Source organism: Saprolegnia parasitica (assembly GCF_000151545.1).
Source record: "Saprolegnia parasitica CBS 223.65 unplaced genomic scaffold supercont2.14, whole genome shotgun sequence".
NCBI classification, from domain to species: Eukaryota; Oomycota; class Saprolegniomycetes; order Saprolegniales; family Saprolegniaceae; genus Saprolegnia; species Saprolegnia parasitica.
The window spans coordinates 515,443-541,372 of record NW_012156408.1 but is presented as its reverse complement, the minus strand read 5'-3'; the positions used below and the strand labels follow the sequence as shown (position 1 = coordinate 541,372).

Here is a 25,930-nt window from a genome sequence, read left to right as displayed (position 1 = left end):
GCTCGCCATCACAGCGAGCTGCCGCGATTCCGTTTTGGCCGCGCTACTTGGTTCCACAAGGCCCGTACGATGTGGTGCTTGCGACAGCAACGTTTGGTGCCGACGCTTCGGTGCACCGGCGGCTGCTCCTCGCCCTGCATCTCGAGACACTGCGGGCCCTCGGGGCTGGAAGCAACTCTCATCGCCGGTCCGAGATCTGTAGCGTCGGCAGCGACATTGCTAGCAACTCCGACGCGACCGAAGAGAGTAACGAGTCATAGAATATGACATGTCCTTTCTGCTTGCGGAGCGTCATCAAAACACCAACGCAACCGCTCGCATTTGCTCCCGACACATTAGCATAGGCGTTCCGAGATGAGCGATGCGCGTGATACGAGGAGCGACGTCTTGCGAAGAAGCGCACGACGGGCAACGGGCATTTCCCGGTGGACAAAAGCAGCCACTGTCCCAGGTCGCGTCCTCACTCGGGTTCTATTCATTGCGCTTTCCAGTGCCGAGTCGAAGAATGGAGTGCTTTCTTGTTCTCTTCCTCTTGCTTGTGTGCGTGTGGCTGCGCGGGTCGCCGCCACCGCGCGACAGCACCTTTGGCTGCAGCCTCCACCATGGTCTCCTACGCGGCCACAACGCGTCCTCGTACCTCACCAACGGTCAGCTGCGCTACCTCGTCGGCGAGCCGCACGACGTTGGCGCGATCTACCAAGTCTGCGACCACGGCACACTCACTTGCTACGAAGAAGACGGCACCGCCGACGGCCACGTCGACGACGTCGTCGCGTGTCCACGCCACGCGCAGCGCCGCCTCGGTGTTGCCAGCGACAAGAAACGCCGGCTATGGCCCGACGCCGTCCTCTGCTACGAGGTGGCGTCTGCCTTCACCGCGTCCGAACGCGCAGCTGTGTTTGCCGCCATGAAGGTCCTCGCTTCGGACACTGGCCTCGCCTTTGTAGCGCGCCACGAGTGTGCTGCCGGTGCGACGATCTGCGGTCACTGCCAGCACTACGTCTCGATCGAGCAAGACCCAAGTGACAAGCGCGGCACGTTTGCCGAGGTGGGCTACCGCGGCAAGGCGGGCCAGAAGCTCAATTTGCTTCCGCGGGCCTTCAACCATGGCCTTGGCTCGCTCCTGCACGAGCTACTGCATGCGTTTGGCGTCGTACACGAACACGCCCACCCGGCCGCGACTGCCGTCGTCCTGCGCAACACGCTGGGTCTTGTCGCGCGGAGCAACTACGTGCTCATCAAGGAGGCGCTCGTCACCATGTACGACGTGCACTCGATCATGCATTATGGCCACGGTCTCTGCCTCCCCAAGAATCGCAGCATCAAGTACTGCGCGATTGACCAAAACGAACGCGATGGCTGCGTCGTGGCGACGCCCGACGACTGCGACCACGAGCGCTCGAACGTCCTCGGCCAGCGCAGAGCGTTGAGCAAAGGCGATGTGCGCAGCGTACAGCTGCTCTACGGCCTCGCGACTACCGTCACGCGCGACCAAGTGCAAGCGGCGTTGCAGTTGTCAGACGCGAGTCCGTAGCACGCAAAGGTGGCGAACCTTGTGCTTCTGGCGCATGGTAACGAGCAATATCATCACTACATCAGTGGTAGCGTATGCTGTACAATGATGCAACGTAGTGGCCCGTACTGCAGCATAGGACCTCTTATGCCCATCGTCGGTGGTCAGGTGGCGTCTTGGCGGCAGGGACTTGGACCCCGTGGCATCCGCGCGTGCCATGGCCGTTCGGTCGAGGCCAGCTCTTCATACAGCGAGCAGAGCTGGAGCTTCATGCCAATGCGGTAGCTGCCTCTACCTCGCCCATCATCGAGGCTGAGGTTGATCGACGCGGGTGCATGGCGATCGGCGCATCGCGCAATCATGAACTTTTCTTGTGGCGTTCTTTTACGGATACCAGTGTCGTATCCGGCCGTGCATGACGCAATCAATCTTCCAGGAAATCTCTCCCAGATTGCATTTTCAGATTTCCATCCTCATGAGCCGGTAAGCGCGTGGCGCTGGAGGCGAGCTCTTGACGCTGTCGACGTAGCATCGACGCCACGTTCGCCAAGTGCAAGGCCGCGCAGAAGACGGCGTTCATCACGTTCATCCCGTGCGGCTACAAGACCAAGGAAGACACGGTCCCGATCTTGCTGGCGTGCCAGGCCGGCGGCGCCGATATCATCGAGGTAGCACGCTCGACACGCCTATAGACGTGCCTCATCAGTGCGCAAGGTCGGCGTACCGTACTCGGATCCCGGCGCCGACGGCCCCGTGATCCAAAAGGCCCACCAGAACGGCGTCGACCAAGGCATCACGTTCAAGGACGTGCTAGCGACGGTCGCCGAAGCCCGCGCCCACGGCCTCACGATCCCCGTCGTTCTCATGGGCTACTACAACAACTTTATGCAGTACGGTCTCGACATTGTCTGCCAAGACGCCAAGCAAGGTCCGTGCGCCGGTATCATTTTGCATCGACTGACGCGATTGTAGCTGGCGCCGACGGCTTTATCATCGTCGACTTGCCGCCGGAAGAGGCCAAGGACATGAGCAGCCTGTGCAAGACGCATGGTATCAATTTTATCCCGCTCGTCGCGCCGACCACCTCGGAAGAGCGCATGCGTACGTATTCATTTCCTCGTTCGATCGCGGTCTCTCATCCATGGATTATCATCATTAGCTTTTATCCAATCGGTCGGCTCTGGCTTTGTGTACGTGGTGAGCCTCAACGGCGTCACGGGCTCGCGCACATCGCTGCCCGTCGACGTCTCGTCGTTCGTGGAGCGCGTGCGCCGCCACATTTCGCTGCCACTCGCCCTCGGCTTTGGCCTCTCGACCAAAGAGCATGTGCAAGCGGCCGGAAAGCTCGCGGAAGGCGCTGTCATTGGCTCTAAGATCTGCAAGGTCATTGACGAAGCGCCGGCCTCGGAACGCGCGGCCAAGGTCCAAGAATTCTGCCTCTCGATCACGTCGTAATAACGCTGTACTGCATGTAATCTGTCGAATCACGCATCAGTCCTTCGCTAGTAAACTGCAGTGCTGCCGTGTGTCGTGTCTGATTGTACGAGGGCGACGGAAAGGGCGACATCATTTTCTGCAAAGCGAGTCGACATGCATCTCGCATTCGATCAAGGGGCCATACAAGCAGCTCGGAAGCTATAGCCATGAACCCTTGTTCGGCCTCACTGCATCACAATAGCAACTGTGCCGCTCTCTTGCAAACGGAAGGAAGAGATCGCGTTCGCTCGGTTGTTCCCACGACAAGGTCAACGCCACTTGTCGGCCGACGGTGCAGCGAGTGGGATAATTAGTCACCATAAATGTAAACTGGACAGAAGACATGCTCGAAAAGATCACAACAAGATATCTATAACTTAGGAAGACAAGGTGTCTACCAAAGTCCCACTTATCAAAGAGAGCATCAAATTGTATAAAACAGTGGAATGTGAAGCACGAAGGTATTTTGCCGAGCCGAATAGCGGTTCAGTGAGCATCAGCGTTGTCGCGGGTTCGAATCCCGCTAAGTCGCACTCTTCGAAGCCCAGCGTGACATTTCTATTTGTCTAAGGGCAGGGTCAATAAGAGTGCTATAATTACCTAGGTTGTCCGGGTGTCAGTGCTGGGTAGGGCCACGGTCCTCGTCCTAGACGCTGCCAATCGATGACCATACATTTTATACCTCAAAACAAAAAGATCCGAAACGAAGACCACTCAGATCCAGGCTTTGTCCGATTTACAAAGCCTAGGTTACGCGAACCGAGCCAAAAATCTTTTGGGAAGGGACGCGAGCATGATGGACCGAGACGCGTGGAAGGCGCGTGGCAACGCCTGCGTCCAGGCCGCGGCCTACGCCGACGCCATCGCCGCCTACAACGAAGCGCTCAAGATCGACGGCGACCAAGCCGGGACAACCGCGGTCCTCTGCAACCGTGCGTTCGCGTGGCTCCAGCTTGCCACACCCGACGCGCTTCAGAAGGCCGTCACCGACTGCTCGGCCGTGCTCTCGCACGAGAAGGCCAACGTCAAAGCCTTGTTTCGGCGCGCCTCGGCGCGGCAAGGCTTGCAGCAATGGCAGGTTGGATCACATATTGAACGACGCTCCCAGCAACCCCATCATTAGGATGCCAAGGTGGACCTTGAAGCCATCATTGCGCTCGAGCCAGGACACCCCCAGGCGCTCGAGGACCTGGACCGCGTTCGTATCCAGATCGCAGCCATGACGGCCAACGGCCTCTTCGATCCGTCGTTCCAGGCCAAGATGCTCGCTTCGATCGCGTCGGGCGAGGCCATACCCTCGGTCGCGCCGCTACCGCCACCCGCGCCGGCCACACAGACAACACGGGCGAAGAAAGCTTCGAGCAAGGTCGACGAAGCCATGGCCGATCTCGTTCGCGAGTGCTCCGTCGCAGCGACGCCCGTGCAAAGCGCTGCGTCCGAAGCCGCGTGGCGCGAGCTCCAAGCCGCCGAACACGCGCTGCCCACCGTCGTTCAAAAGACCAAGTCGCATAAGAAAAAGGTCGCCTCGCAAAGCTCCCGGAAGCGGCAAGCGCCTCCGCGGCCCAGCGCCAAGACGGACGCGCTCTGGCAGGCGCTGCTCGACGAAGAGAGCTCGACACGGACCCGGTTTACACGGGCACTGACGTCGCGGTCGTTGTCGTAGCCGCCGTTCAACGTCCAACATGGTGCCCTGATCCATAGGAGAAAAGGATGTCAACGCACGATTACTGTATTCGAGTCCCACACGGGTGCTACTTTTGCTGGCTTTTCGGAGGCCTCCATGAGGAGAGACTAGGATTTACTCTTCAAGGTAGACGTCCATGGGCGGGCACGAGCAGACGAGGTTGCGGTCACCGAAGACGTTGTCGACGCGGCCGACCGTCGGCCAGTAGGCCTTGGTCTTGCCGCCATTGTGCCACGGCGCAGGGAACGCAGCCTGGGCGCGCGGGTACTTGCGGTCCCACGCCTCGGCCGTCACGACATCGATCGTGTGCGGCGCGTGCTTGAGCGGCGAGTCCTCAGCCGCGATCTTGCCGGCGGCAATCTCGTCAATCTCCTTGCGGATGAGGATCATGGCCTGGCAAAACCGGTTCATTTCCGAGAGGTTCTCGCTCTCCGTGGGCTCAATCATGAGCGTGCCCGGCACGGGCCACGACATGGTCGGGCTGTGGAAGCCATAGTCCTGGAGACGCTTCGCGACGTCTTCCTCGACGATGCCATACTGCTTGAACGGGCGAATGTCAATGATAAACTCGTGCGCGCACGTGCCGTTGGAGCCGCGGAACACAATGTCGTAGTGCGACTCGAGCACCTTCGCCATGTAGTTGGCGTGCAAGATTGCATGCGACGTCGCCTTCTTCAGGCCTTCTTCACCGAGCATGTGGATGTACATCCACGAGATCGGGAGGATGCCGGCCGAGCCGAACGGACCCGAGCTCACCGAGAGGTTCTCCTTGGCGACCACGTTGTCGCCCTCTCCGCCCGTGACCGTGATCGGGTTGCCCGGCAGAAAAGGCGCAAGGTGGCGCGCAACGCCGATCGAGCCGACGCCGGGACCACCACCGCCGTGGGGAATGCAGAACGTCTTGTGCAAGTTGAGGTGGCACACGTCGGCGCCAATGCTGCCGGGGTTCGTGAGCGCGACCTGCGCGTTCATGTTGGCGCCGTCCATGTACACCTGGCCGCCGTTGTCGTGAATGAGCTGGACCATCTCCTTGACGCCTTCCTCGAAGACGCCAAACGTCGAGGGGTACGTGATCATGAGCGCGCTGAGCTCGTGCGCGTGCTTCTTGGCCTTCTCCTCGAGGTCGGCGCGATCAATGTTACCGGCCGCGTCCGACTTGATGACGACGACCTTCATGCCGGCCATGACGGCACTCGCGGGGTTCGTTCCGTGGGCCGAGACCGGGATCAAGCACACGTTGCGGTGGCCCTCGCCAATCGACTTTTGGTACGAGCGGATCGCAAGGAGACCCGCGTACTCGCCCTGCGCGCCCGAGTTGGGCTGCGACGAGACCGCGGCAAAGCCCGTAATCTCGGCGAGCGCCTTGTGCAGGCCCTCGATCATCTCGAGGTACCCTTTCGTTTGCTCCACGGGCGCAAACGGGTGCACGTTCATAAACTCATTCCACGACACCGGCTCGAGCTCCGCGACCGAGTTCAGCTTCATCGTGCACGACCCGAGCGAGATCATCGACGTGTTGAGCGAGAGGTCCTTGTCCTCGAGCGTCTTGAGGTAGCGCATGAGCTCCGTCTCCGAGTGCTTCGAGTTGAAGATGCGGTGCTCCAAGAACGGCGTCGACCGGCGCAGCGACGCCGGAATGCTCGACGCCTGGATACCCGCGGCCTTCTCGCCAAAGCCGTACACCGCCGTGTCGCTCACCGAGTCGTTGACGCCAAACGCGTACAGGAGCTTCGCAATGTCCTTGACGTCCGCGCTCTCACCAAAGGCGACGCCGACACGCGACGGGCTGATGACGCGCACGTTGATCTCCTTGGCGTTCGCACGGGACTGCACCTCGGCGCCCGAGAGCCCGGCGCCCGAGACGTCGAGCTCGATCGTATCGAAAAAGTGCGCGTTGACGAGCTTGACGCCGGGGGCGAGCTCGCTCAAGCCAGCGACCAACGTCGACGCCATTAAGTTGGCGCGCGTCGCGATGCGGCGAAGACCGTCCGGGCCGTGGTAGATGGCGTAGCTGGCGGCGATGTTGGCGAGAAGCGCCTGCGCCGTGCAAATGTTGCTCGTCGCCTTGTCGCGGCGAATGTGCTGCTCGCGCGTCTGCATGGCCATGCGGAGCGCGCGCTCACCGCGCGAGTCCTTGGAGACACCGATGATGCGGCCAGGCAGCTTGCGGTGGTGCTTCTCGGTCGTCGCGATAAAGCCGGCGTGGGGACCACCAAAGAAGAGGGGCACACCAAAGCGCTGGGCCGACCCGACCGCAATGTCGGCGCCAAACTCAGCCGGCGGCTTGAGCTGCGTGAGCGCAAGGAGGTCCGTCGCGACAATGACCATCGTGCCGTTGTCGTGCGCGGCCTTGGTGAACGCTTCGTAGTCGGCCACCGAGCCGTACGTGTTGGGGTACTGGATCAAGGTCCCGCTAAAGTCACCGCTCGAAAAGTCGGCGTCCGTGAGCGCGTTACCAAAGACAAGATCGATGCCAAAACCCTCAGCACGCGTCTTGAGAACCGCGATCGTCTGCGGGTGGCAGTCGGACGCGACAAAGAACTTGGTGCGCTTGCCGTTCGCGGCGCCGTGGCAGAGCGCCATGGCCTCGGCGGCCGCCGTGCCTTCGTCAAGGAGAGACGCACCAGCGATCGGGAAGCCCGTGAGGTCACTGAGCATCGTCTGGAAGTTGAGAAGCATCTCGAGGCGGCCCTGGGACACCTCGGCCTGGTACGGCGTGTACGCCGTGTACCAGCCCGGGTTCTCGAGCAAGTTGCGCTTGATCGCGAACGGCGTCAAGCAGTCGTTGAAGCCCGTACCAATAAACGACTTGTACGTCTTGTTCTTCTTGGCAATCTTGCGGAGCTTGGCCATGGCCTGGCTCTCGGACATGGGCGCGGGGAGGTTGAGCTTCTTCTTGAGGCGGATCTCCTTGGGCACCGTCTTCTTGATGAGCGACTCGAGCGACTTCTCGCCGATCGTGTTGAGCATGAACGCCGTATCGTCCTCGCTCGCGCCGATGTGGCGACGCGCAAACTGGTCCGTGAGGCGGTACGGATCCTTCGCGGCCGAGAACGCGCGGGCCGCGTTGACCTTGGTCTACACATACAGAGCGTCAACCTCCGCTTCCATCTCCATCTTTCTCGACGCACCAGGGACGCATGGACGCGGAGCGTCTTCACGGAGCGCAGCATCCTCCCGACGAACGAAATGCTAAAGTGAGCGCCCGCGATATCTTGGACTCGGATCCGGATACGACACCAAAAGATTTGCGGCCCGTTTGTATGCTTATCCGGAAATCGCTTTTAAATTGCAAAGGAAATCCCTCGCCACAGCTCGAGGCCCTGTCTCGCAACTTGAAGGTGGAACAGCTGGCGATCCTAATTAGGATCTAAAATAGGCATGCAAGGTAGGGTGGGCCCCCTGGTCACCTTCTCACAGGAAGTCCCCCGAAGAAAATATCGAACCGCTCCACCAAGTTGAAGTCGGGTTGCAGTCGCCATCGAGCCAAGGAGGCATCGAGCCCGATGCACGACGTGTCCTCTCGCGATTAGGCGATGGGTGGCGACTCCAAATCGAGCTGCTGGTGTGGGGTGGTGGCCCCCCGAATCAGGTCCAGCACCCAGGCGACCCCGCAGATGTTGGCCGCCATCTTGAAGCTGCGTCCAAAGCTCTTCTTGGCCTCTTGCTAAGCCTTACAGCAGTACGATCTCCTCTTCTCTTGGCAGAGCTCGAATAGACGTCTGCGTGGTCTGGATCCGCTAAAGACCTTCCTGCCGTTGCGTTGCTGTGGGGGGTGGGTGCATATCTGCTGTTCGCTGTCGAGATCGCAACGCCAATGCCATACACTATTATATAATAGCTGCAGCCTGCAATACCATCGAGATGCAGTCGGAGCCAACGACGCTGGTTCGAAGAGATGAGGTCGCGTGGTCGCCGTGGCTCACCAGAGGGGGGAGGCCACAAAGAAAGGCAAATCGTGCCACATCAATCGCGCCTGATTTCAATTTCATTTCGGACTCTGGACTGACTAAACAAGTCGCGGCCAATCGAGGTGCGCCAGCGTGCTACTGTACGACGCCGCCCGTGCGCGACTGGTCCACGATTGGCAGGCGGCGATCTGAGTAGATGCGTGAAGATGCGAGTCACCCAAAGCCGCCAAGCGTGGAGCATGGGCCATCGTCGTCGCCGCATGTACAAGTAGCGATCACCTGCTACCTGACCAGCTACGGTCATTAGCTCGACACAGCGCAGAACGGCTGCCACGCGTCCACTTGTTTCGCGTCCAATCCAAGCTCAAGTGGATACCTTCAAGGCCCGATTGGCCCAGATGGCCTGATTGCCGGTCGCTATTCCAAGCGGACGTCAGCGCTCGTACTTGCCGAACGGCTCGTAGCCGGCGGTCCGAGCCCGACGGCAGCCAACAACAGCACAGCGAGCCAAGAGAGATAGCTACAGATCGAGATATCGGTACAAGTAGTTTACTGAGTAGGATTGTGGTATAGACCGTTCGACGACTTTTAGACAACGAGAATATATGATGACAAGGACCATGGCGGCGTCGTTAGTGCACGGCGCTGGTGGCCAACGGTCGCGACGACGGGCTGAGGCTGCTGTTGGTCGTCGGCGCTGTGTGGAACGACTGCGTGTGGAACGACGAGCTCTGCGGGTCGGACGACGTCATGAACGAGTCGGTCTGGAACGAGTCGCTGTCGTCGCTAAAGCTCGAGATGCGCGACCTGACCGTGTCCGAGCTCGAGTCTTCGAACGACGAGTCGTCGTGCCACGTGTGGCGCACTGCCGCGTTGCTGTTGTTGACCGGCGTCGCCAGCACCGACGACTCCATGGCCGACTGCCACAGGTTGTCCTGCATGGTCGACGAGCCGGTCGACTTGGCCGACGGCGAGTACTCGACGGACGGCGTGTGGAAGCTATGGGCCGAGTAGCGCGGCGATGCGAGCGCCGAGATTGGCGCCGGCGGTGGCGGCACCACCGTCGACGGTCGAGCGTTGGACGAGCTGCTAAACGAGTGGGTCGGCGGCGCAGGCATTTGGTAGTACGGCGTTGCCGTCGACTGGCTTCCGGCCGGCGAGAAGAGCGCGACGTGCGGCCCGAGGCGCGAGGTATCGAGCGGCTCGTTCTCCTCACCGAGGTCGCCGGTCGGTCGTCCTGGGTACTTGTGGGCATACGACGCGGCCGAGATGTGGTCATCGTCGCCGTCAGCAGCGCGGGCCGCCGCCCGGCGGATGCCAATAAAGACGACGAGGAAGCACAAGAGCAGCGCTGCAAAGCTACCGACAAGAATGACCCAGAGCATGCTGCTAGTCTTGGTGTCCGATCCGGAGGCGGCCGAGACGGGCGGTGTACTTGTAGCTTGGTTGAGGTCGGACGTCGCGCGGAGGCTTGGCGTCGGGACCTCGGTTGGCGGCGCACTTGTTTCTGCAAGCGTTGTGGTCGGTACGGACGATGTTGACGGTTCTGGCGTGACCGTTGTGGGCGTAGGTGTTACGGTCGTCGGCGGTGATGTAGATGGGGATGGGGTCGGCTCTGGCGTCGGTGCAGGTGTTGGCGCAGGCGTCGGCGCAGGCGTCGGTGCGGGCGTCGGTGCGGGCGTCGGGGCAGGTGTCGGCGCGGGTGTCGGCGCGGGTGTTGGCGCTGGCGTCGGGGCAGGTGTTGGCGCGGGCGTCGGTGCAGGTGTTGGCGCGGGCGTCGGCGCGGGTGTTGGCGCAGGCGTCGGCGCGGGTGTTGGCGCGGGCGTTGGGGCCGGCGTTGGCGGATCCGTGGTTGTCCCATTACTGCCTCCGTCCAGCTGCCGCACACTCGTGGTCGGTGGCAGGACCTCGGTCACGCTGCTGTTGGTCGCCGCCGCGACCAATGCGATGGCGACCGCCAGCAGCACGAGTCGGTGCAAGTAGTTCATGCTGCGGGGTTGCAAGTCTGTCTGCCCGTCGACAGCGCAAGTACGTACTACTACTGGCAACTGGGCGTCTCCGTGGACGGGCCACGGTCGCAATATTTTATTCGACTGGATGTTGTCGCCAACGTGGGGCCAGTTTTTTTACAACTTGACTTGGTGTTTGTATACTGACACTGTTTTGGATATAAAAAACCGTAGCACGTCCAACGTGTCGCCACGTACACCGGGGCGAGCGCCGAGCGCCTGCGCTACCTGACGCTTCTTGGCAGGTTCATGAGCATCATCCCGCTCGCTTGCGATACCAAGGCGCGAGGGCCATTCAATCGAGTTTGCATTGGTGCCCGCGCGTAATGCCAGGTCGAATATGTCTCCCGGGTGCTGTCTCGCGCGCCATTACTCGCAGTCGATGCGAATGAGGAAGGGCCTGTCGTTGGACGACCTTGCGTGCGCTGTCTGCACTGCTGTCGGTGGTTCGCTACAGAATGCGTGGCTCGTGGCACACCAACATAGCTCTCACCACAGTGGACTACACAGGGACGGGCCAGTTGAGACGTTGCCAGCTAATACTCACGGCGCGCAGCTACAGCGCATGCGAGGTGAGCGGAGGCGGTGCGTGCGTGTACTCCGGTACTATCTGGTCGGGCCACGCCAACGCCGTCATGCGGACATTCTTTTCGAGTGTGTTGCAGAGGTTGAGGTGCTTGTCGACTGCCGTCGTACAGTTCCGAGTCGGCGTTGACGGGACGGGAGTTAAAGGAGGAGGAAACAAGTAGTGTAGTTGATTCGATAAAATAATTGGGAAAAGCCGCCTGCATTCGGCGGTGCTTTTACAACTCGTACGAGCCACGCTCTTGCTTGGTGCCACGGTGCGACGGAAAGTCGTCGACGCTGGACCCGAGGCTCTCGTCGCGGCTTAAGAAGCTGCTGTCGCGGCTCACGTCGCTCCCCGAGTCGTCAAACTTGGCGCTGTTGTAGCTGTTGGTGTCGAGGCGGTCAATGTCGACGCCGTCCGAGTCGTAGTTGGGCTTTTGCATCGCTTGCATCCACGCGTTCTTGCCACTGTGGTTGCTCGGCTCGCTCGAGGTCGCCGACTCCCGGTCGTAAAACTCTGTCGGCGACGTCTGCCCATACATGTCGGCGTACGGCTGGTGCTGCGCGGCCGCGACCGCTGCGATCGCCGCCGGTGCCGTCGGCTGCTGGTACGGGTTGGCCGCATAGTCGTTCGAGTAGGCGTAGCTGTTGCCGGTGGTCGCCGTCGCGGTGGTCGCCGGCGCGTACGACGGCTGGACCGGCGTCACGGGCTTGGTGTTGTTGTTGTACACGGGCGTGACGTCCTTGGCCCCGAAATCGTTGGGCGAGAGGAGGTCGTCGTCGTCGGCGTTCTTCTTCTTGACGCACATGTACACGAGGCCGGCGAGGACACCGACACCGCAGACGATGCCAACAACGATGCCAATGACGGCGCCCGAGCTAATGCCAGAGTCACCCGAATCATTCGACACGGGCGTCGGACGCAGCGTCGTCGGCTTGGGCGTGCGCGTGGGACCCGTGCCCGAGGACGACTCCGATGTCGGCGCTGGCGTCGCCTGGGCCTGTGTCGGCTGCGGCGCCTGCGTCGGTTGGTTGGGCTGCGTCGGCGGCGGCGTCTGCGTCGGCTGCGTCGATGTCGGGACCGTGGTCGTCGGAGCCACCGACGTCGTCACCGCCGGCGTCGTTGTCACCGGTAGCGTGGTCGGGGCGAGCGTCGTTTCCATCGGCGTCGGCGTTGGCGGCGGCGTCACGGTCGTCGTCACTGGCACTGTCGTCGTCGTCACGTTGCTGACTTGAAGGCCCCGGAGCGAAATGACGCTCTCTAATACGACGCTAAGCTGATATGTCTGCAACCATCAAGCGCCTACCATGGGCGGTGGCGGCAACAGCCAGGGCGAGAAGCGCAGCGAACGAAGAGAAGACCCGCATGCAGGTAGGTGAGGAGTACTGGCCTGCGTCAATACTGGAATGGAGTCGGCCTGGGCTGCGTGTAGCACACCAGCTGGCACGACCATGTTCTCAGACGACGCGCCAAGATGATTATTAAAATACCGCGTGTTTAATGATGTCGCAGCGAAACACTCGCCGCTTGCATAATATTATTCGGGGCGGCGCGCGTAGCATAGGCAGCGCTGCCTATGCGTAACAGCGTGACCAACCTCGGGCCGTCGTCTGGGTGCAATGGCCCGTAGCGGCGCAGTCACAGTCCGTCCACCGGACGCGGCAATCCCACCGCGCGGCTTGCAATACCATGGTCGAATGGTGTCGTGCTGCCGGCTATGAACGACTGAGATAATCATGTCGCCGCCGTCTCGTTCGCAGCTGGTGTAGCATCTCCGGCGGCGTGCAGCGTCGCAGCAGTACGCACTTGCAGTGTAGTAATAGCTAGCTATTGTAATCATCAATTGACATGGCCGGATGGACCACTTATCTCATTTTGATGGACGGCGGCTACTCGGGCGGTTGATGGGCGCGTAGATCGACGAAAGAGAGAAGGGGACGCGACGAGAAAAGGGCCCAAATGGGATCGCCATGGAAATGGCATTTGACGACTCGACATGCATCGGTACGGGCGCGCGTTGCAAGCGCCGGCAGGTGGTACGTCTGGCAGCATCCAATCACTGATCATCACGATCATTCCGCGAACGAAGCGCCCCGACGCGACACCACCCGAGGTGCCGGCGCCAACCCCCGAGGCCACGGCCACGGACATGCCGTCGACCAACGAGACGAACACGGTATCGCCGGACGCCGCTCCTGCACCGACACCAACACCGACACCGACACTGACACCGACACCAACACCGACGCCCACGGATACGCCCACGACGTCGCCGGTGCCAACGAATGCAACCACATCGATGCCGCCCCGTACAGCATCTTCGCCGCCGACCACCTCGGTGGTCATGACGCGCGTCCCGGTGCCGTCGATCTTGATTGTGGCACCTGACGCGGAATTCGACACGACGTCGCCGCCCTCGAGTGTGCCGTCGCCTCCGACGTGGACGTCTCGACCAGCGATCAACACGACGCCAGGTACGTTCGTGGCAGTAGTATCGTGTCACAGGCAATCCTTGGCGTTGTAGGTGCGAAAAGCGACGGTTTGAGCCCGAGCTTGGTCGCGGCGCTCATTTGCGGTGCGGCCGTCGTCGTGCTTGCCGCGATGCTCTTGTACAACGACCACCGCCGGCGCCGGCGGGAGCGCAACGTCCGCAGTCTCACGGCCGTCTCGTGGACGCACAACACATCGCCCGTGCTGCCACCGCGGAGCACCTCCATGTCCAACTGGACGTATCAGCCGAGCGAGTCGCTGGGCGCGACGCGGGGCGTCGAGTATTTTATGGACGGCACCAACATGCCGAAAGCGACGTCGTTTGCGCCGCTGCAAGCACGCTGGGCTCGCCTCAGCGAAGCGCAGGACGACGACGTGCCGCCCGAGATGCGCACCAACGAGTGGTACCAGGCGTCGCTCTCGGAGCGCCAGCCGCCACCGACACAAGAAGAGCAACAGCCCGAGTCGAGCTATGGCAGCGAGAGTCTGCACTCGGAGATTTCCTTGTCGTTCCACGACAGTAGCGGCCGCGGACCGTCGCGCTTGACGCGCACGAGCTGGGACTCGATGGAAGAGTGAGTAGCTCCATGTAGTAAGGTATCCACATTGTACGATAACAATTCAACCACCGTGGTCTAGAATCTGTACTAGCGTACACGCGTGCTATGGTCTATTGCCGTTTGGTTTAGGTTTAGGGTCTCGGGAGCAGAGGGATCCAGTCCAAGCCTTCGAGTAGCAAGTCGATGCCCATGGACCCAGCTTGTGCCTGCACGGCGTTGAGGCCCCGGAGGTTGGACACCAACACGGAGTACGTGTCGAGTGAAGTCGCTGCGTCGGTCGGCGGCGCCTCACGGGCCATCGTCTGCAGGTCGTCTTGCAGCGCGGTGACGGCGTGGCGCCAGAGTGTGGCCAGCTGCCCCGTCGTGCCGAGGATCATGCGCCACTAGCCATATTGCCCTTCGTCCCTCGATCTATGGACCCTTTGCGTACCTTGTCAAAGACGGGGAGTGGCAAGAGCTTCTTCAAAGCGCTCTGCGGGGCAAAGAGAGGCTGTAACGTCGGAAACACCCAGTTCCAACTCGATATCTACGATAGCGTACATTCGCCCGCGTCGTGCCATAAACGTACTTTGGAGAAGGCGATGACCGAGACGAGGCGCCGCGTCATGGACCAGATGCGGTGCAGTGCGGCGGCGTTGGCTTGAGCGACTTGATCTCGCCACGTCGTGGCTGTTGCCGTCGGTCGGCGACTGTTGGGCTTCTTGAACGTTGCCTTCTCGCGCGCCAAGTGTGCATTGGCGGCCGCGGTCGCCTCGGCCTCGTACTGGCTGTGCCGTAGCACTTGCTATCAACGTGGCTACGCCGTGTCCGTCCAAGGTCAACGCCAAACTACCTCGAGGATATGCGAGACCGACTGCCGACCAAGCCGCGAGGCCGCAAACGCGCGCAGCCCGAGGTGCTCAAGGACGTTGAAGCGCTTGTTGGTGAGCAGGTCGCGCGCCGAAACGTTGAGAGCGACGTGCACCTCGAACGACGCGAGAAGGTTGTGCACTTGGAGCATGGACGGCAAGCCCGCGTCCACAAATACATTGAACGGGTCGAGCGCGTCAGTAAAGAGAAGTACGACGCGGACCACAGGGGACCCATGCGTCTCAAGCCGCGACGGCGTCACGACTAGGGCATCCGACGTGGTTAGCAAACTTGGCTGGGCGGTCGCATCGCGCACCCAGCGTGCTGTGGTAGTATGGCATCGAGGCAAAGTGGTCGTGGAAGAGATCGTCGACGGTCGACTGCATCGCGCGCGCCGTGTCGGCCAAGGCGTGGTCTACACACCCGATGAATCTCGTATGTGCATGGTTCGGCATCGGACCAGAAATATCGCTGCGGGCGACGAAGTCGAGGTACAGGAAGCACTCGGCGCCGTCGTGGCGGTAGCCGAGCTTGTGCAACGTGGCCGACGCTAGACAGAGAGGCATTCCAATGCGACTGGGGACAACGGGGGTGGGTACAGTCGACTTCGGTCGTAAACGAGATGTGAACTTCGGCCGATGTAGCAAACTCAGGGTTGCCAACATCGAGCTTAATGGTATACTCACCATACGTCGAGGGCAAGAGGCGGCCGACTAGTCGTCTATGCAAGGCGAGAAACGGTGCTAGTACAACGTACGCTGGAGGAGACCCGTGCGCGCCGCTCGCTGGATGTACGTGCGTAGCGTCCTCAGTGACGCGTGCAAGCGACGAAGCACCGTGTACGACCGTCGCTGTAGCGTCAGAAGAGCCTGTGACCACAACTACACCAATAGGTAGCGCACGTCGCCACCACAAGTGGTCGCACCGAAAGTGGCGGCGGTGTGTAGCTTGAGAGCGCCAGCGCCACATAGGCGTCGCGGTAGATGAACGTCGCGCAGTCGCTCAATCGGATGCGGGACGTTTGCTTGTAGCCAAAGAGTCGAATCGCGCGGTTACGCTGGAGAATGCACTCCATGCACTCGGCAAACACGCGCAGTTGCTGCACGACGCTGTCAACAGCGCGCCTCGAGGCAAGCACGCCGGCGTCGGCCAGCAAGTATGGCAGCTGCGCCATTGGCAGCTTACCTAAGCGTCGGCCTCTGCTTCGTGGTGTCAATGCCAGAATGCCCACCAATCTGCGCCGTGTCGTACGCTGCAAACGTGGTCAAGAGCTGCATGTGGCGCACGAGACCGTCGTCAATCCACGGAAGACCAAAGGACGTCAAGTCGGCGGCCAGTGGATAGAGGTGCTCGGTCGCCTCGCGGTAGAGCAGAAAGCCCTAGCCACCCTTCTGGCCTCTCGTAGAATCGGATCAACACCAGACCTGGATGGTCAAGTCGCCGTCGGTTGTCGTGTTATATGCGTCACTCATGTACATCTTCCACGACTCGATGTTGTCGATCACGTCGCGCAGCGGGTCCTACATCGAGTTTTTGCCACACGCACGCCGTGCGTGTGCACGGACCTTGGGCGACGGCGTCGACCGACCGAGCGACGCGAGGTAGTCGATAAATTCCTCGTACGACATGAAGCCGTTGTGGCCGGTGTTGAACTTGTGAAAGAGTGTCGTGCACTTGGCGACACCAAGTGCGCTGAGCCGGCCGCTTGGTGTGTACAAGAGCGCTGCGTTTAGCACGTCGTCGTCTTCATCGTCGTGGGCCTGTAGAAAGTACGCCACATCGTACCCGTTGGGCTCGCCTTCGCTCTGAGAAATCAGCGCCTTGGTGCTCTCGAGCGCGTCCAAGCACGCCGCCCGAGCCTCCAGCAATGCGTCCATGCTGTGACCCTTCGAGAAGGCTCCAAACCGCCCTCGTCGCACGGCTAAATGCACCCAGCTGTGCCAAGTTCACCCCCCTTTCGCCCTTGGTGCGCTGAGTAACATGATGGGTCGCACGATGGCATGCCTCTATGTACTGCGTTGTGGCAGAGACGCGTAGCAGATTGCACAGAGGAGCAAGTGTTGTTTGAATGCGGCTACCGCGATCGATCATGGTGGCGGCTAAAGAGGCGTGATTTTAGCCCTTCTCTGCGCCTCGCTGATTGGTTGAAATGGGATTGCACTTTGACACGGTACCGGTACTGCAAGCTGGCTGGGGCATTGCGCAATTCTTGAAAGACCGATGACGACGACGACGACCGACTATGATGTGATTGTTCTTGGTGTCGGCGCCATGGGCAGCAGCGCGTGCTACCACTTGGCCAAGCGCGGCCAGCGCGTGCTCGGCCTTGAGCAGTTTGGGCCCGCGCACTGCCGCGGCAGCTCCCACGGCAAGACGCGCATGGTGCGCAAGGCGTACTTTGAGCATCCCGACTACGTGCCGCTGCTTCGCCGCAGCTACGAGCTGTGGGACGAGCTTGGCGCGTCGGTGGGGCGGCCGCTCTTCCACCGGTCCGGCGTCGTCATCTTTGGCCCGGAAACCAAGACCAATGCAGACGACGTCAATGTCCTCGACGGCGTCCAAGCGTCCGCCAAGAAGCACAACCTGCCGCTCGAAGTGCTTTCGCGCGACGCGTGCCATGCGCGTTTTCCGTACTTTCACGTGCCCGAGGGCTACATCGGGCTCTTTGAGGCAGACGCCGGCTACGTCGAGGTGGAGGCCAGCGTCGCCGCGCACATTGAGCAGGCGCGCAAGCTCGGCGCCGACCTCCGCTTTGACGAGGCCGTGCTCGCGTGGGACGTCACCTCGGCAAACACCGTGTCGGTTCGCACGGCGTCAGGGACGTACAAGGCGGCCAAGCTCGTGGTGACGACCGGTGCGTGGTCGTCGTCGGTGCTGCGCTCCGCATCGCTCGACCTCAAGGTGCACCGCGTGCCGCTGTTTTGGTTTGCGCCGGCGCCAACGGACAATGGGCGAGCGCTCGCTGCCACGCCCAACATGCCCTGCTTTGCCATTGATCTGCCTTGTGGCTTTGTGTACGGCTTTCCGTACGTTGACGGCGACGGCGTCAAGATCGCGCCGCACCTTCCTGGCGCCGTCCTTGATGACCCGTCAGCGCTGCACCCGGGCGTGCTCCCTGGCGAGCTCGATGCTGTCGCCGAGTGCGTCTCCACGTGCTTCCCCGGACTGCTTCCGGCGCCGACGACGTCGGCGACGTGCATGTATACCATGTCGAGAGATGGTCATTTTATCATCGACACCCATCCGGCGCATCCCAACGTCGTCTTTGCCGCCGGGTTCTCGGGCCACGGGTACAAGTTTGCGCCCGTGATCGGAGAGATCCTCAGCGACTTGGCCATGCACGGGTCAACCGACCACCCGATTGGATTTCTGCGCAGACGCTAAGACGCCGCCCTCTGACGCAAACCGAGGGCCCGTGATGGTTGGATGCATAGTATTCCAAGATACCGTACAGTGTTTTATAGCGGTCCTTATTGCTGGACTTGTACTTGACGGCACTTGTTGCGAGGCCTCTCATTCGAGTGGTTACTGCTGTCTACGGTCGGACATGTGCGGTGACGTGTACGTCGACCTTGATAGACTGATATAAGTTTGATCGACTGAAAGCATCTGAGCACTCCAGTTGGTGCGTTGGGTAAAAATAGGTTGGGCAGCATGGACCGGCGCGCGATGTCGGCGCAGCAACCGGTGCCGTGCCACGCCTCGAACATCACGATGCCGCTCACAGCACCGGGCTGCGTTCGCGCGACAACGTCGCCGGAGCCGGTGTCTTCCAAGCCGGCGCAGCACGTGCCGCCCGTGAGGGCACCGATCGCGACGGCCGTGGCACCGACTTTGCGTCGGCGGAAAAGCCGGCACACGTACGCGCCGTTCCGACCCACCGTGTTCACCGACAAGCTCCTCGTGCCCGAGCAGCACGACTACGTTGTGCCGCTCGACTTGGCCGCGGACAGTGCCAAGCGCTGGGCGGCGCGGGGTCCGATTCTGGGCTCCACCCCCAAGCTCGACGTCAAGACGGGTGCCATGTACGCGCCGACGCTCGACTGCATCTACGACACGGGCAAACACACGCTCGGCTACCGCGTGCATCGTACACCTTTGGTTGGTTTTGTTCTTGCTTGAATAATCCTTAGACTCGCTCTCGGGCTCGACGCTATGGAACACGACCAAGCGCTTTGTGGACCACCCGAGTACGACGGACCGTGTCGGGCCTGGCGCCTACGAGAGCGTCACGGCGGCGTGGGAAAAAGCGCGGAGTGTTAGAAAGTATCCGTCGCTGCCACCGAGCCCGGGCCACCGCACGCCGTTCCAGCCGCATTTGGACGAGACGCTGGACGGCCAAGCGAACGAGCTCGCGCCATTGGACACGTGGAAGCGCACGACCAAAGCCGTGTCGCCACCAACCATGGCATTTGACAAGGCAACGCGCACAACGTGGATTGACGTGCAGAGAACGCGCGCCGACAAGATGCGAGCGCTGCCGTCCTCGGCCTCGTGCCCGACGCTCGAGCTCCCCAATTACATCAGCGGTGTACGCACAGGTGTCTTAAAGCTGTAGCAATTCATCTACAACTGTCCTCCTCACGACGTCTCGATGTGTGATGCGTCACCGCCATTATCCTAGCACAAGTTCGTGCCAGCAAAGGTACATCAATCAATTGAATTGATGTACCCTATTGAATTTATATACCCTTGGTGCCAGCTACAGCGTGTTCACACCTGCTTTTGTGCCGCCTCGCTTTTCAACGATTCGACGAGCTACGCGACCTCGATATACTAGTATGTAGATGGCATCACAAGGACTCGAGAGCCTTATCTCGGGCCAATGGGTCCACCACGGGCTGGATGGATTTCCATGTCAAGGTCAATAGAAATATAGATTGTGTTGTATTCCCAATGCCCAAGAGCAAGGGCGCGTGGCATATCGTCAAGCGCAGCGCAATGGTGGCGGAGTCTTTTAGCTAGCATTGGCCAACTCGAACACAAACACACCTTGGATGGATAGATCGAGCGGTGCGAGCTCCATCGGTTTTTCAGGACGGCTTCGTTAGCGGTGGGAGCCGGAAGAGGGACCGAGAATTTTTGCAATCATTTCAAGTTCTGACATGGCTACAAACAGTTGAAAATCGGGTAAATGTGTAAGTTGCTCTAGATTTGTTCGCCTTTGTCCGACCAAGTTTTGAAGCATCATAGACAACTTTGTGACCAGGGTAAGGGGTAGCGATAGCCCAACTGGAATCTATTCGAGTTTTGACGTGGTTCCATGGGGAGGCCAACCAAGTATGGGAGCATTCTCTCGGTATGTACATGACCATGGTAAGAGGTAGCGATCGTTTAAGTGATAGGCCAAATTTCTGTGCCTGGTAGGCTTCTGGGCTCGAATTGAAGTCCCTTGTCCTGCTATCAGAGTCTCGTAGCAGGGTGAGAGACTTGAATTCGCAAACAGACAGCAAACACACAGTTGCGAGGTGACCACGCTACTGTTTTTTCTTGGCGTAAGCATGGCTCGAGCCTCCTGTGATTACACTCGTGTGTGCGTAGAAAGGTCGAGTGGTTTCACTGCAACGGCGAAACTCTCGTACCACTTTTAGGATCCGGCGCCGTGGCGCGAAGCGACGGTGATGGAGGACGAGACGCGTCTTCCGACACTGCCGCCGCAACGGCTCACAACGACGCTGTCGGAGCGCCGGCTGAGCGACGCATCACCGCAGACAGAGTCATTGGTGCTGCCAGCAACAGCCCTTCGACTTGACCAGACCAATTCGCTCAAGCGGCGTAGCTTTCTCGACCACCGCACGACGGCTGTCGACTTGGCGTCGCACCGCAATAAGTCCAAAGCGTCGACCGAGAACGGCAGTCGATCCCGTCGGCTCATCGAGTCGTCCAAGGTGGCGCCGACCTACCTCGGCGGCGCGGGCCAACCCGGCTACTCGGGGACCATGCATCGCTACTCGCTTCGATTTGCCAACCGCCATTTAGAAGACATCTTTTGCCGCCATTACCAACACTACGTGCTCGGCAAGGTCCGCAGCGCATGCATCTTTTCGACCATGTTGCACCTGCTCATGGGCGTTGTCGAGTTCAGCTTTGGATATGCGACCAATAACGCAGCGCAGACCGGGCTACTCCTCACGCGCGCGACCGCGATCATGCTCACGCTCATCTTTCGCCACTTGACGTTCCGGCCGTGGTTTAGCCTCCGCTTCGACACTGCCATGGTCGTCTACTATCTCCTCCTCGGGCTTCTCGTGCTTGGCACAAGCGTCGTCGTGCAAGTCTCGTCCAACGGCAGCGACGACACGTCGCTCTACTTTTTTATGCGGGCCGGTGGTCCCAAGCCTCGTCGCTGCTCTTCATTGCAATGGTCTTTCACTCGACTGGGCTCATGTTTCGAGCCGCATGTGTCTGTGCGTGGGTCCACACGCTTCTCATGCTGGTGGTACCTGTTGCCATCGACCCGTCGAACGCTGCAATCTGGGACCCTCAGGTACGATACGGACTCGGCTCTCATGTTCAGCCAGTGTATATGCTATTAGATTGCATTTGGACCCGTGCTGACGATCTTTTGTATGGTGTCCACGTACCACAACGAGCGCCACGTACGACTCGAGTTTGTGCTCCGGTTCAACGTCGCCGACGACCGAAAGCGGCGCGACGACCTCCTCGAGACGATGCTGCCGGCGCACATCAAAGAAAATCTCAAGGCGAATCGCAGCGACGGACTTGCCGAGCAGTACGATGAGGTGCGTCCCCTCTACGTTCTGATATGTACCTATATATATGTTGTGTGGACGGTAGGTGTCGATTCTCTTTTGCTACGTCAGTGACTTTGGCCGGCTCTCGAAAACGACGCCAGCGATCGAGCTCGTCAAGCTCATGAACCGCATCTTCTTCTGCTTCGACAAAGCGACCGACGCGCGGGGCGTCTACAAGGTCGAGGCGATCGCGGAAACGTACATGTGTGCGGCGGGCGTGCCCGTGAAGGACCCGTTCCATCACGAGCGCATCGCGGACATGGCGCTCATGATGATGTACATCCAGCAGCAAGAACGCTGGACGTGCCAAGGCGAAGAGATCCACCTCAAGATCGGGATTCATAGCGGCCCGGTCGTCGCCGGCGTCATTGGCTCCAAGACGTATAGCTACCACCTCTTTGGCGACACGGTCAACACCTCGTCGCGCGTCTGCTCGTCGTGTCTACCGGGCAAGATCCAGATCAGCGCGCAAACGTACGAGCTCCTCATGCGGTCCGGCGGCTACGATATCACACCCCGCGGCAAAGTCGCGCTCAAGGGCAAAGGCGAGCTCATGCTCTACTGGCTCAACCGCAAGATCGCGCGGCCGTGTCACGGTATGACGGGGCTCACAGGCGCGTTTGATGTCGCTGAAGACAAGGCGATCACATCGCATTTACATCGCATGTCGTCTGCGAATGCGACCAAGCTGGAACCCACGGCGACCGCCGTCGCCACCGACGCCCTCCACATGCACCAAATGACGCTGGCATTTCAGCTCAAGCCCGGCGTCGAGGTCCCAAAGCGACTCGGGGGTGCCTACGCCACGAACATGGAGAGCTCGTTCATGGTCAAATACAACGTCAACAACATGGGCCAGTTCCGAGCCGCGCTACGGGTCGGTGTCGTCGTCCTCGCCTTGACTACTGTCTTCGAGGTGCGTGGTTCTGTCTACTCGATGCCTTTGGTCGTTCTCATTGCGCTTGGGTAGATGGTGACGATGGCGAAAAATCGCGACGTCTCGGTGAGCGTGCGCTCGTCGGTGCTTGCGCTCGACGTCACAGCCGTGTTGCTGCTACTGCTTCTCTTGGCCTATAGCTACACCAAGTTCTTTCTGCTCCACATGCAGCAAGTCGCAGGTGGCGCGATGCTGGCGGTCATGACGCTCCTCAACGCGAACTTGCTCTTGCAGCCGAGCCGGAATTTCCTCACCGCCAACATCATCTACATTGTGTCGGTGAGCCTCCTCCTCCGCTTTCGCTTTACGATCTCGATGCTTGTCAACGTCTTCAAGTACGTCCTTCCATGACGATTATCGTGCAAAAATGATCCTTTTGTATGCACAGTATTGTCGTCTACCTCGTGCTGGTCGCGGTCATTGGCGCCGGCATCGCCAACATTGTCGGCTACCTCGTCATCACGTGCTTCTCGTTCAGCATTGGCCAAGTCGCTTGCTACAAGCGCGAGATTGGGCTCCGGATGGATTTTCTACTCAAGCACACGCTCAACGCCGAGAAGCGCAAATGCGAAGTATGGACAGAATTGTCTATCGACGACTATATATATTCATGACACTATAGGAACTGCTCGCGAACATGCTCCCGAGCCAGGAATACGCCGAGGCGCTCTTACTCCAAGGCACGATCGTCGACGAACTCGACGAAGTCACGCTTCTGTACTCGGACATGGTGGGCTTTACAGCGCTCAGTGCGACGCTCAAGCCCGTCGAGTCGTGTCTCTTCCTCAACAAGGTCTACTCGGCCTTTGACAAGCATCTCGATGCGTTTGGAGTCTACAAGATGGACACGGTCGGTGACGCGTTTATCGTCATCGGCGGTACTCTGCTCTCTCTTTTGACCAGTATTTTCATGTTGGCCACATTAGGATTACCCAACTACAAGAGTGAAAAGTCGCATGCCATTGCCATCACCGCGTTTGCAATCGAGATGCTGCGCGAGATGGACGACTTTCGAAAGTCCCAAAACGTCAACTTGCAAATGCGCATTGGGATTCACAGCGGCAAGGTCGTCGGCGGCGTCGTCGGTATCAAGAAGCCGCGGTATCTCATTTGGGGCAGCCAAACGGTCGTTGCGAACGCGATGGAGTCCAAGAGCCTCCCAGGCCACATTCAAATCTCGGCTGCCACGCACGCCAAGCTCGCGTCCTGCGCCGAATTCAAATTCATTCCGCGCGGCGCCGTCGCGATTGACGAGACGCAGTCGATCGACACGTACTTTTTAGACGTACGTACCTCCAAGTTGTTCCGCATCCACTGATATAGCGCGATAGATGGCTCGCGCGCCGGCCAAGACGACGATCCTCAACAAGTACTTTAACGCATTGGGCGTGCGGCGTGTGGTGACGCGGCGCACGACGAGCGAGCGCCAGCTCGCCGACACGCTGCAAAAGCCAAAGCGTCAAATCCACTGTTTCACGAACTGGACCAGCCGGCAGACGGCATTCGCATGGCCGACGCCATCGCAGCCATCCTCAACGGGTCCCGCACGAGCTCTGCGCTCAGCGCCGTGAGCGCACCGAAGCTGGCGGTGTAACCGAGATAGTATTTAGATCAAAACAGTGGTTGAGATTCTGTTTGCCACGCCATTCTTGAAACGACCTCGAGGTGGCATCCATGGATCCACTCCAGTCGCTCGAGAGCCACTTGGCGGCCATTGACCTCCTCGAAGCCCAAGATGACACGACCGACGTCGTCGCCGTTCCTTCGCACGTCGTCTTCGATCGCCTCGTGATGCTGATCACAGGCTTAGGCCACTGAAATCACTGGGGCTGCAAGCGGCGCGCTTCTGGGACGAGCCGCCGTACAGCAAGGAAGATGCTACCTTGTGGCCGTCGACGCCGGCGTCGATGCGAAATGACCGCAGTGACAGTCTCGTGGGCGCGCCGGTACAAAACTCCATTGTCATTGAAAAAGCTCTAAGACAGCGTAGGTGCAGCCACTGCGGGCCTTCGAGAGCGACACGGACGAAGCCAAGGCGTTCAGTGGGCTTCTCACCTCAACGTCAATGACGCTGGGTGCCGAGTCTGCCGTACGGCAATATATGCGTTGAAAGACAGGTTTTCATGGACCTTCTCCTAGCGCCTCTTTTCTCGACTGCAGCAACGTCTCTTGGAGCAGCACGCTGCCGAGGTCCTGCAGCTCAACGCAGCGCATCTCCAAGAACTTGACGCGCAGAGAGTACGTTTGCTGCCGTGCTCTTCGTGGCGGCGACAGCGATGTTAGCGGTCGGTGCACGCCGTGGCATTGGAGCAGCATCGCCTGCAGACCACGGCAGAGCGACAAGAGACCCTTCTCTTGCGCTTGGCCGACGCATTGCACCGACGCGCGATCGACACAGTACGGACCATGCACGCGGGCATGGGAGTCTCCATAACACTGAGGTAGCATCGGCGTTGGTCGAGCGCTCGCTCGGCCGTGCGGTGTCTCCGGGCATGGAAGCAACACATGCTCTTGCGTCGCCAGAAGCGCCAGCACCTGCGTCGCGCCATGTCGCTGTACCTTTCGGTGGGTCGCCACTGTATCGACACTGCTTAAGTGGATGGGTAGCGACTGCCCCGCCGTCCCTTCCAGCACTGGCGCGCGTATGTCCGCGCGCAGTTGCAGGGCCGATTGGTGCATGCACAAAGCAGTGCGCACACACAAGAAATTCTCGCGCTGCAGAATGCCCATGCAGCCGAGCTTCAAGAGGTTTGCTCTCGACGATCTAACATCGTACAAGCTAAACTGCAACGATTGACGCGTAGCTGCGCGACCAGCTGCACCGGGCGCGGGTCGACATGGATGCATACGCGCTCGAGAAGACGCGCCTCGTACACGACTTTGAACAAAGGGACGAGTGGGTGATACAATGTGTGATGCCGTAGGAGGAAGACGTCCGGCGCGTCTTCTTGCGGGGCGTCTCGGCCATGAACTTGGAAGCGCTAAGCTTGTTTCGGTCGCGGCCGCGCGACGAGGCGGCGCTGGATGCCGACGACAGCGAGCCGCGCCCATCGCACGCGATACCAATGCCGCTCTACAGCACTCGCTCCTAGTGCCAAGGGTATGCTGCTGCTCCATTAATAACGAGAATCCTCAGCTATTAGTTTGCTCTTCAGCCCATTATTCACAAGAGACAAAG

General features: G+C 60.2%; 11 protein-coding genes across 11 annotated transcripts; 7 read left to right on the top strand and 4 right to left on the bottom strand.

Annotated features, from left to right (window-relative positions):
• Positions 1–505: 505 nt before the first annotated feature.
• Positions 506–1,534, top strand: SPRG_05080 (hypothetical protein; the record flags this gene model as incomplete). Its single annotated transcript, XM_012343589.1, has 1 exon — positions 506–1,534. The coding sequence occupies one exon, from the start codon at positions 506–508 to the stop codon at positions 1,532–1,534; it is 1,029 nt and encodes a 342-aa protein (XP_012198979.1).
• Positions 1,535–1,975: 441 nt separating this feature from the next.
• On the top strand, positions 1,976–3,016 carry SPRG_05079 (tryptophan synthase subunit alpha). Its single transcript, XM_012343588.1, has 5 exons — positions 1,976–1,996; positions 2,043–2,181; positions 2,228–2,441; positions 2,486–2,614; positions 2,673–3,016. Exons 1-5 carry the CDS (start codon positions 1,989–1,991, stop codon positions 2,966–2,968), a joined length of 786 nt encoding a protein of 261 aa, XP_012198978.1. The 5' UTR covers positions 1,976–1,988; the 3' UTR covers positions 2,969–3,016.
• A 722-nt stretch (positions 3,017–3,738) lies between these two features.
• Positions 3,739–4,754, top strand: SPRG_05078 (hypothetical protein). Its single transcript, XM_012343587.1, has 2 exons — positions 3,739–4,067; positions 4,113–4,754. The coding sequence occupies exons 1-2, from the start codon at positions 3,783–3,785 to the stop codon at positions 4,650–4,652; spliced, it is 825 nt and encodes a 274-aa protein (XP_012198977.1). The 5' UTR covers positions 3,739–3,782; the 3' UTR covers positions 4,653–4,754.
• On the bottom strand, positions 4,698–7,867 carry SPRG_05077 (glycine dehydrogenase). The gene is made up of 2 exons (XM_012343586.1): positions 7,805–7,867; positions 4,698–7,751 (listed from the first exon to the last, which is right to left on the bottom strand). The coding sequence occupies exons 1-2, from the start codon at positions 7,844–7,846 to the stop codon at positions 4,788–4,790; spliced, it is 3,006 nt and encodes a 1,001-aa protein (XP_012198976.1). The 5' UTR covers positions 7,847–7,867; the 3' UTR covers positions 4,698–4,787.
• Positions 7,868–9,120: 1,253 nt separating this feature from the next.
• On the bottom strand, positions 9,121–10,663 carry SPRG_05076 (hypothetical protein). Its single transcript, XM_012343585.1, has one exon. It carries the CDS (start codon positions 10,570–10,572, stop codon positions 9,217–9,219), a length of 1,356 nt encoding a protein of 451 aa, XP_012198975.1. The 5' UTR covers positions 10,573–10,663; the 3' UTR covers positions 9,121–9,216.
• Positions 10,664–11,324: 661 nt separating this feature from the next.
• On the bottom strand, positions 11,325–12,558 carry SPRG_05075 (hypothetical protein). Its single transcript, XM_012343584.1, has 2 exons — positions 12,468–12,558; positions 11,325–12,421 (listed from the first exon to the last, which is right to left on the bottom strand). Exons 1-2 carry the CDS (start codon positions 12,526–12,528, stop codon positions 11,397–11,399), a joined length of 1,086 nt encoding a protein of 361 aa, XP_012198974.1. The 5' UTR covers positions 12,529–12,558; the 3' UTR covers positions 11,325–11,396.
• A 599-nt stretch (positions 12,559–13,157) lies between these two features.
• Positions 13,158–14,284, top strand: SPRG_05074 (hypothetical protein; the record flags this gene model as incomplete). The annotated part of the gene is made up of 2 exons (XM_012343583.1): positions 13,158–13,635; positions 13,686–14,284. 2 exons carry the CDS (start codon positions 13,158–13,160, stop codon positions 14,228–14,230), a joined length of 1,023 nt encoding a protein of 340 aa, XP_012198973.1. The 3' UTR covers positions 14,231–14,284.
• SPRG_05073 (hypothetical protein) lies at positions 14,252–17,005 on the bottom strand. Its single transcript, XM_012343582.1, has 12 exons — positions 16,626–17,005; positions 16,485–16,580; positions 16,292–16,439; positions 15,986–16,245; positions 15,818–15,941; positions 15,660–15,773; positions 15,521–15,610; positions 15,377–15,475; positions 15,044–15,324; positions 14,780–14,995; positions 14,642–14,737; positions 14,252–14,594 (listed from the first exon to the last, which is right to left on the bottom strand). Exons 1-12 carry the CDS (start codon positions 16,935–16,937, stop codon positions 14,343–14,345), a joined length of 2,088 nt encoding a protein of 695 aa, XP_012198972.1. The 5' UTR covers positions 16,938–17,005; the 3' UTR covers positions 14,252–14,342.
• Positions 17,006–17,234: 229 nt separating this feature from the next.
• Positions 17,235–18,573, top strand: SPRG_05072 (hypothetical protein). The gene has a single exon (XM_012343581.1). It carries the CDS (start codon positions 17,281–17,283, stop codon positions 18,442–18,444), a length of 1,164 nt encoding a protein of 387 aa, XP_012198971.1. The 5' UTR covers positions 17,235–17,280; the 3' UTR covers positions 18,445–18,573.
• A 21-nt stretch (positions 18,574–18,594) lies between these two features.
• On the top strand, positions 18,595–19,674 carry SPRG_05071 (hypothetical protein). Its single transcript, XM_012343580.1, has 2 exons — positions 18,595–19,150; positions 19,194–19,674. The coding sequence occupies exons 1-2, from the start codon at positions 18,715–18,717 to the stop codon at positions 19,616–19,618; spliced, it is 861 nt and encodes a 286-aa protein (XP_012198970.1). The 5' UTR covers positions 18,595–18,714; the 3' UTR covers positions 19,619–19,674.
• Positions 19,675–20,656: 982 nt separating this feature from the next.
• Positions 20,657–25,887, top strand: SPRG_05070 (hypothetical protein). Its single transcript, XM_012343579.1, has 16 exons — positions 20,657–21,467; positions 21,597–21,803; positions 21,859–22,731; positions 22,786–23,087; positions 23,141–23,324; positions 23,375–23,630; positions 23,679–24,037; positions 24,084–24,210; positions 24,249–24,342; positions 24,563–24,698; positions 24,743–24,841; positions 24,892–24,990; positions 25,036–25,149; positions 25,198–25,317; positions 25,360–25,500; positions 25,557–25,887. The coding sequence occupies exons 1-16, from the start codon at positions 20,682–20,684 to the stop codon at positions 25,674–25,676; spliced, it is 4,017 nt and encodes a 1,338-aa protein (XP_012198969.1). The 5' UTR covers positions 20,657–20,681; the 3' UTR covers positions 25,677–25,887.
• Positions 25,888–25,930: the final 43 nt, after the last annotated feature.

What these genes read in the sequence shown, in the direction of transcription:
- SPRG_05079 (XM_012343588.1), top strand. An exon ending in GCGGCGCCGATATCATCGAG is followed by an intron (nt 2,182 to 2,227) that starts GTAGCACGCTCG and finishes TCAGTGCGCAAG; the next exon opens with GTCGGCGTACCGTACTCGGA. An exon ending in CACCTCGGAAGAGCGCATGC is followed by an intron (nt 2,615 to 2,672) that starts GTACGTATTCAT and finishes TATCATCATTAG; the next exon opens with CTTTTATCCAATCGGTCGGC.
- SPRG_05078 (XM_012343587.1), top strand. Translation starts at nt 3,783, where the DNA reads ATGATGGACCGAGACGCGTGGAAGGCGCGTGGCAACGCCTGCGTCCAG. An exon ending in AAGGCTTGCAGCAATGGCAG is followed by an intron (nt 4,068 to 4,112) that starts GTTGGATCACAT and finishes CCCCATCATTAG; the next exon opens with GATGCCAAGGTGGACCTTGA.
- SPRG_05077 (XM_012343586.1), bottom strand. Translation starts at nt 7,846, where the DNA reads ATGCTGCGCTCCGTGAAGACGCTCCGCGTCCATGCGTCCCTG. An exon ending in TCCGCGTCCATGCGTCCCTG is followed by an intron (nt 7,752 to 7,804) that starts GTGCGTCGAGAA and finishes CTGTATGTGTAG; the next exon opens with ACCAAGGTCAACGCGGCCCG.
- SPRG_05076 (XM_012343585.1), bottom strand. Translation starts at nt 10,572, where the DNA reads ATGAACTACTTGCACCGACTCGTGCTGCTGGCGGTCGCCATCGCATTG.
- SPRG_05075 (XM_012343584.1), bottom strand. Translation starts at nt 12,528, where the DNA reads ATGCGGGTCTTCTCTTCGTTCGCTGCGCTTCTCGCCCTGGCTGTTGCC. An exon ending in TGTTGCCGCCACCGCCCATG is followed by an intron (nt 12,422 to 12,467) that starts GTAGGCGCTTGA and finishes GCGTCGTATTAG; the next exon opens with AGAGCGTCATTTCGCTCCGG.
- SPRG_05073 (XM_012343582.1), bottom strand. Translation starts at nt 16,937, where the DNA reads ATGGACGCATTGCTGGAGGCTCGGGCGGCGTGCTTGGACGCGCTCGAG. An exon ending in ATACTACCACAGCACGCTGG is followed by an intron (nt 15,325 to 15,376) that starts GTGCGCGATGCG and finishes CGGATGCCCTAG; the next exon opens with TCGTGACGCCGTCGCGGCTT. An exon ending in CGGTCATCGCCTTCTCCAAA is followed by an intron (nt 14,738 to 14,779) that starts GTACGTTTATGG and finishes ACGCTATCGTAG; the next exon opens with ATATCGAGTTGGAACTGGGT.
- SPRG_05072 (XM_012343581.1), top strand. Translation starts at nt 17,281, where the DNA reads ATGACGACGACGACGACCGACTATGATGTGATTGTTCTTGGTGTCGGC.
- SPRG_05071 (XM_012343580.1), top strand. Translation starts at nt 18,715, where the DNA reads ATGGACCGGCGCGCGATGTCGGCGCAGCAACCGGTGCCGTGCCACGCC. An exon ending in GCTCGGCTACCGCGTGCATC is followed by an intron (nt 19,151 to 19,193) that starts GTACACCTTTGG and finishes AATAATCCTTAG; the next exon opens with ACTCGCTCTCGGGCTCGACG.
- SPRG_05070 (XM_012343579.1), top strand. Translation starts at nt 20,682, where the DNA reads ATGGAGGACGAGACGCGTCTTCCGACACTGCCGCCGCAACGGCTCACA. An exon ending in TTGCCGAGCAGTACGATGAG is followed by an intron (nt 21,804 to 21,858) that starts GTGCGTCCCCTC and finishes TGTGGACGGTAG; the next exon opens with GTGTCGATTCTCTTTTGCTA. An exon ending in CACGCTGCAAAAGCCAAAGC is followed by an intron (nt 24,211 to 24,248) that starts GTCAAATCCACT and finishes ACCAGCCGGCAG; the next exon opens with ACGGCATTCGCATGGCCGAC.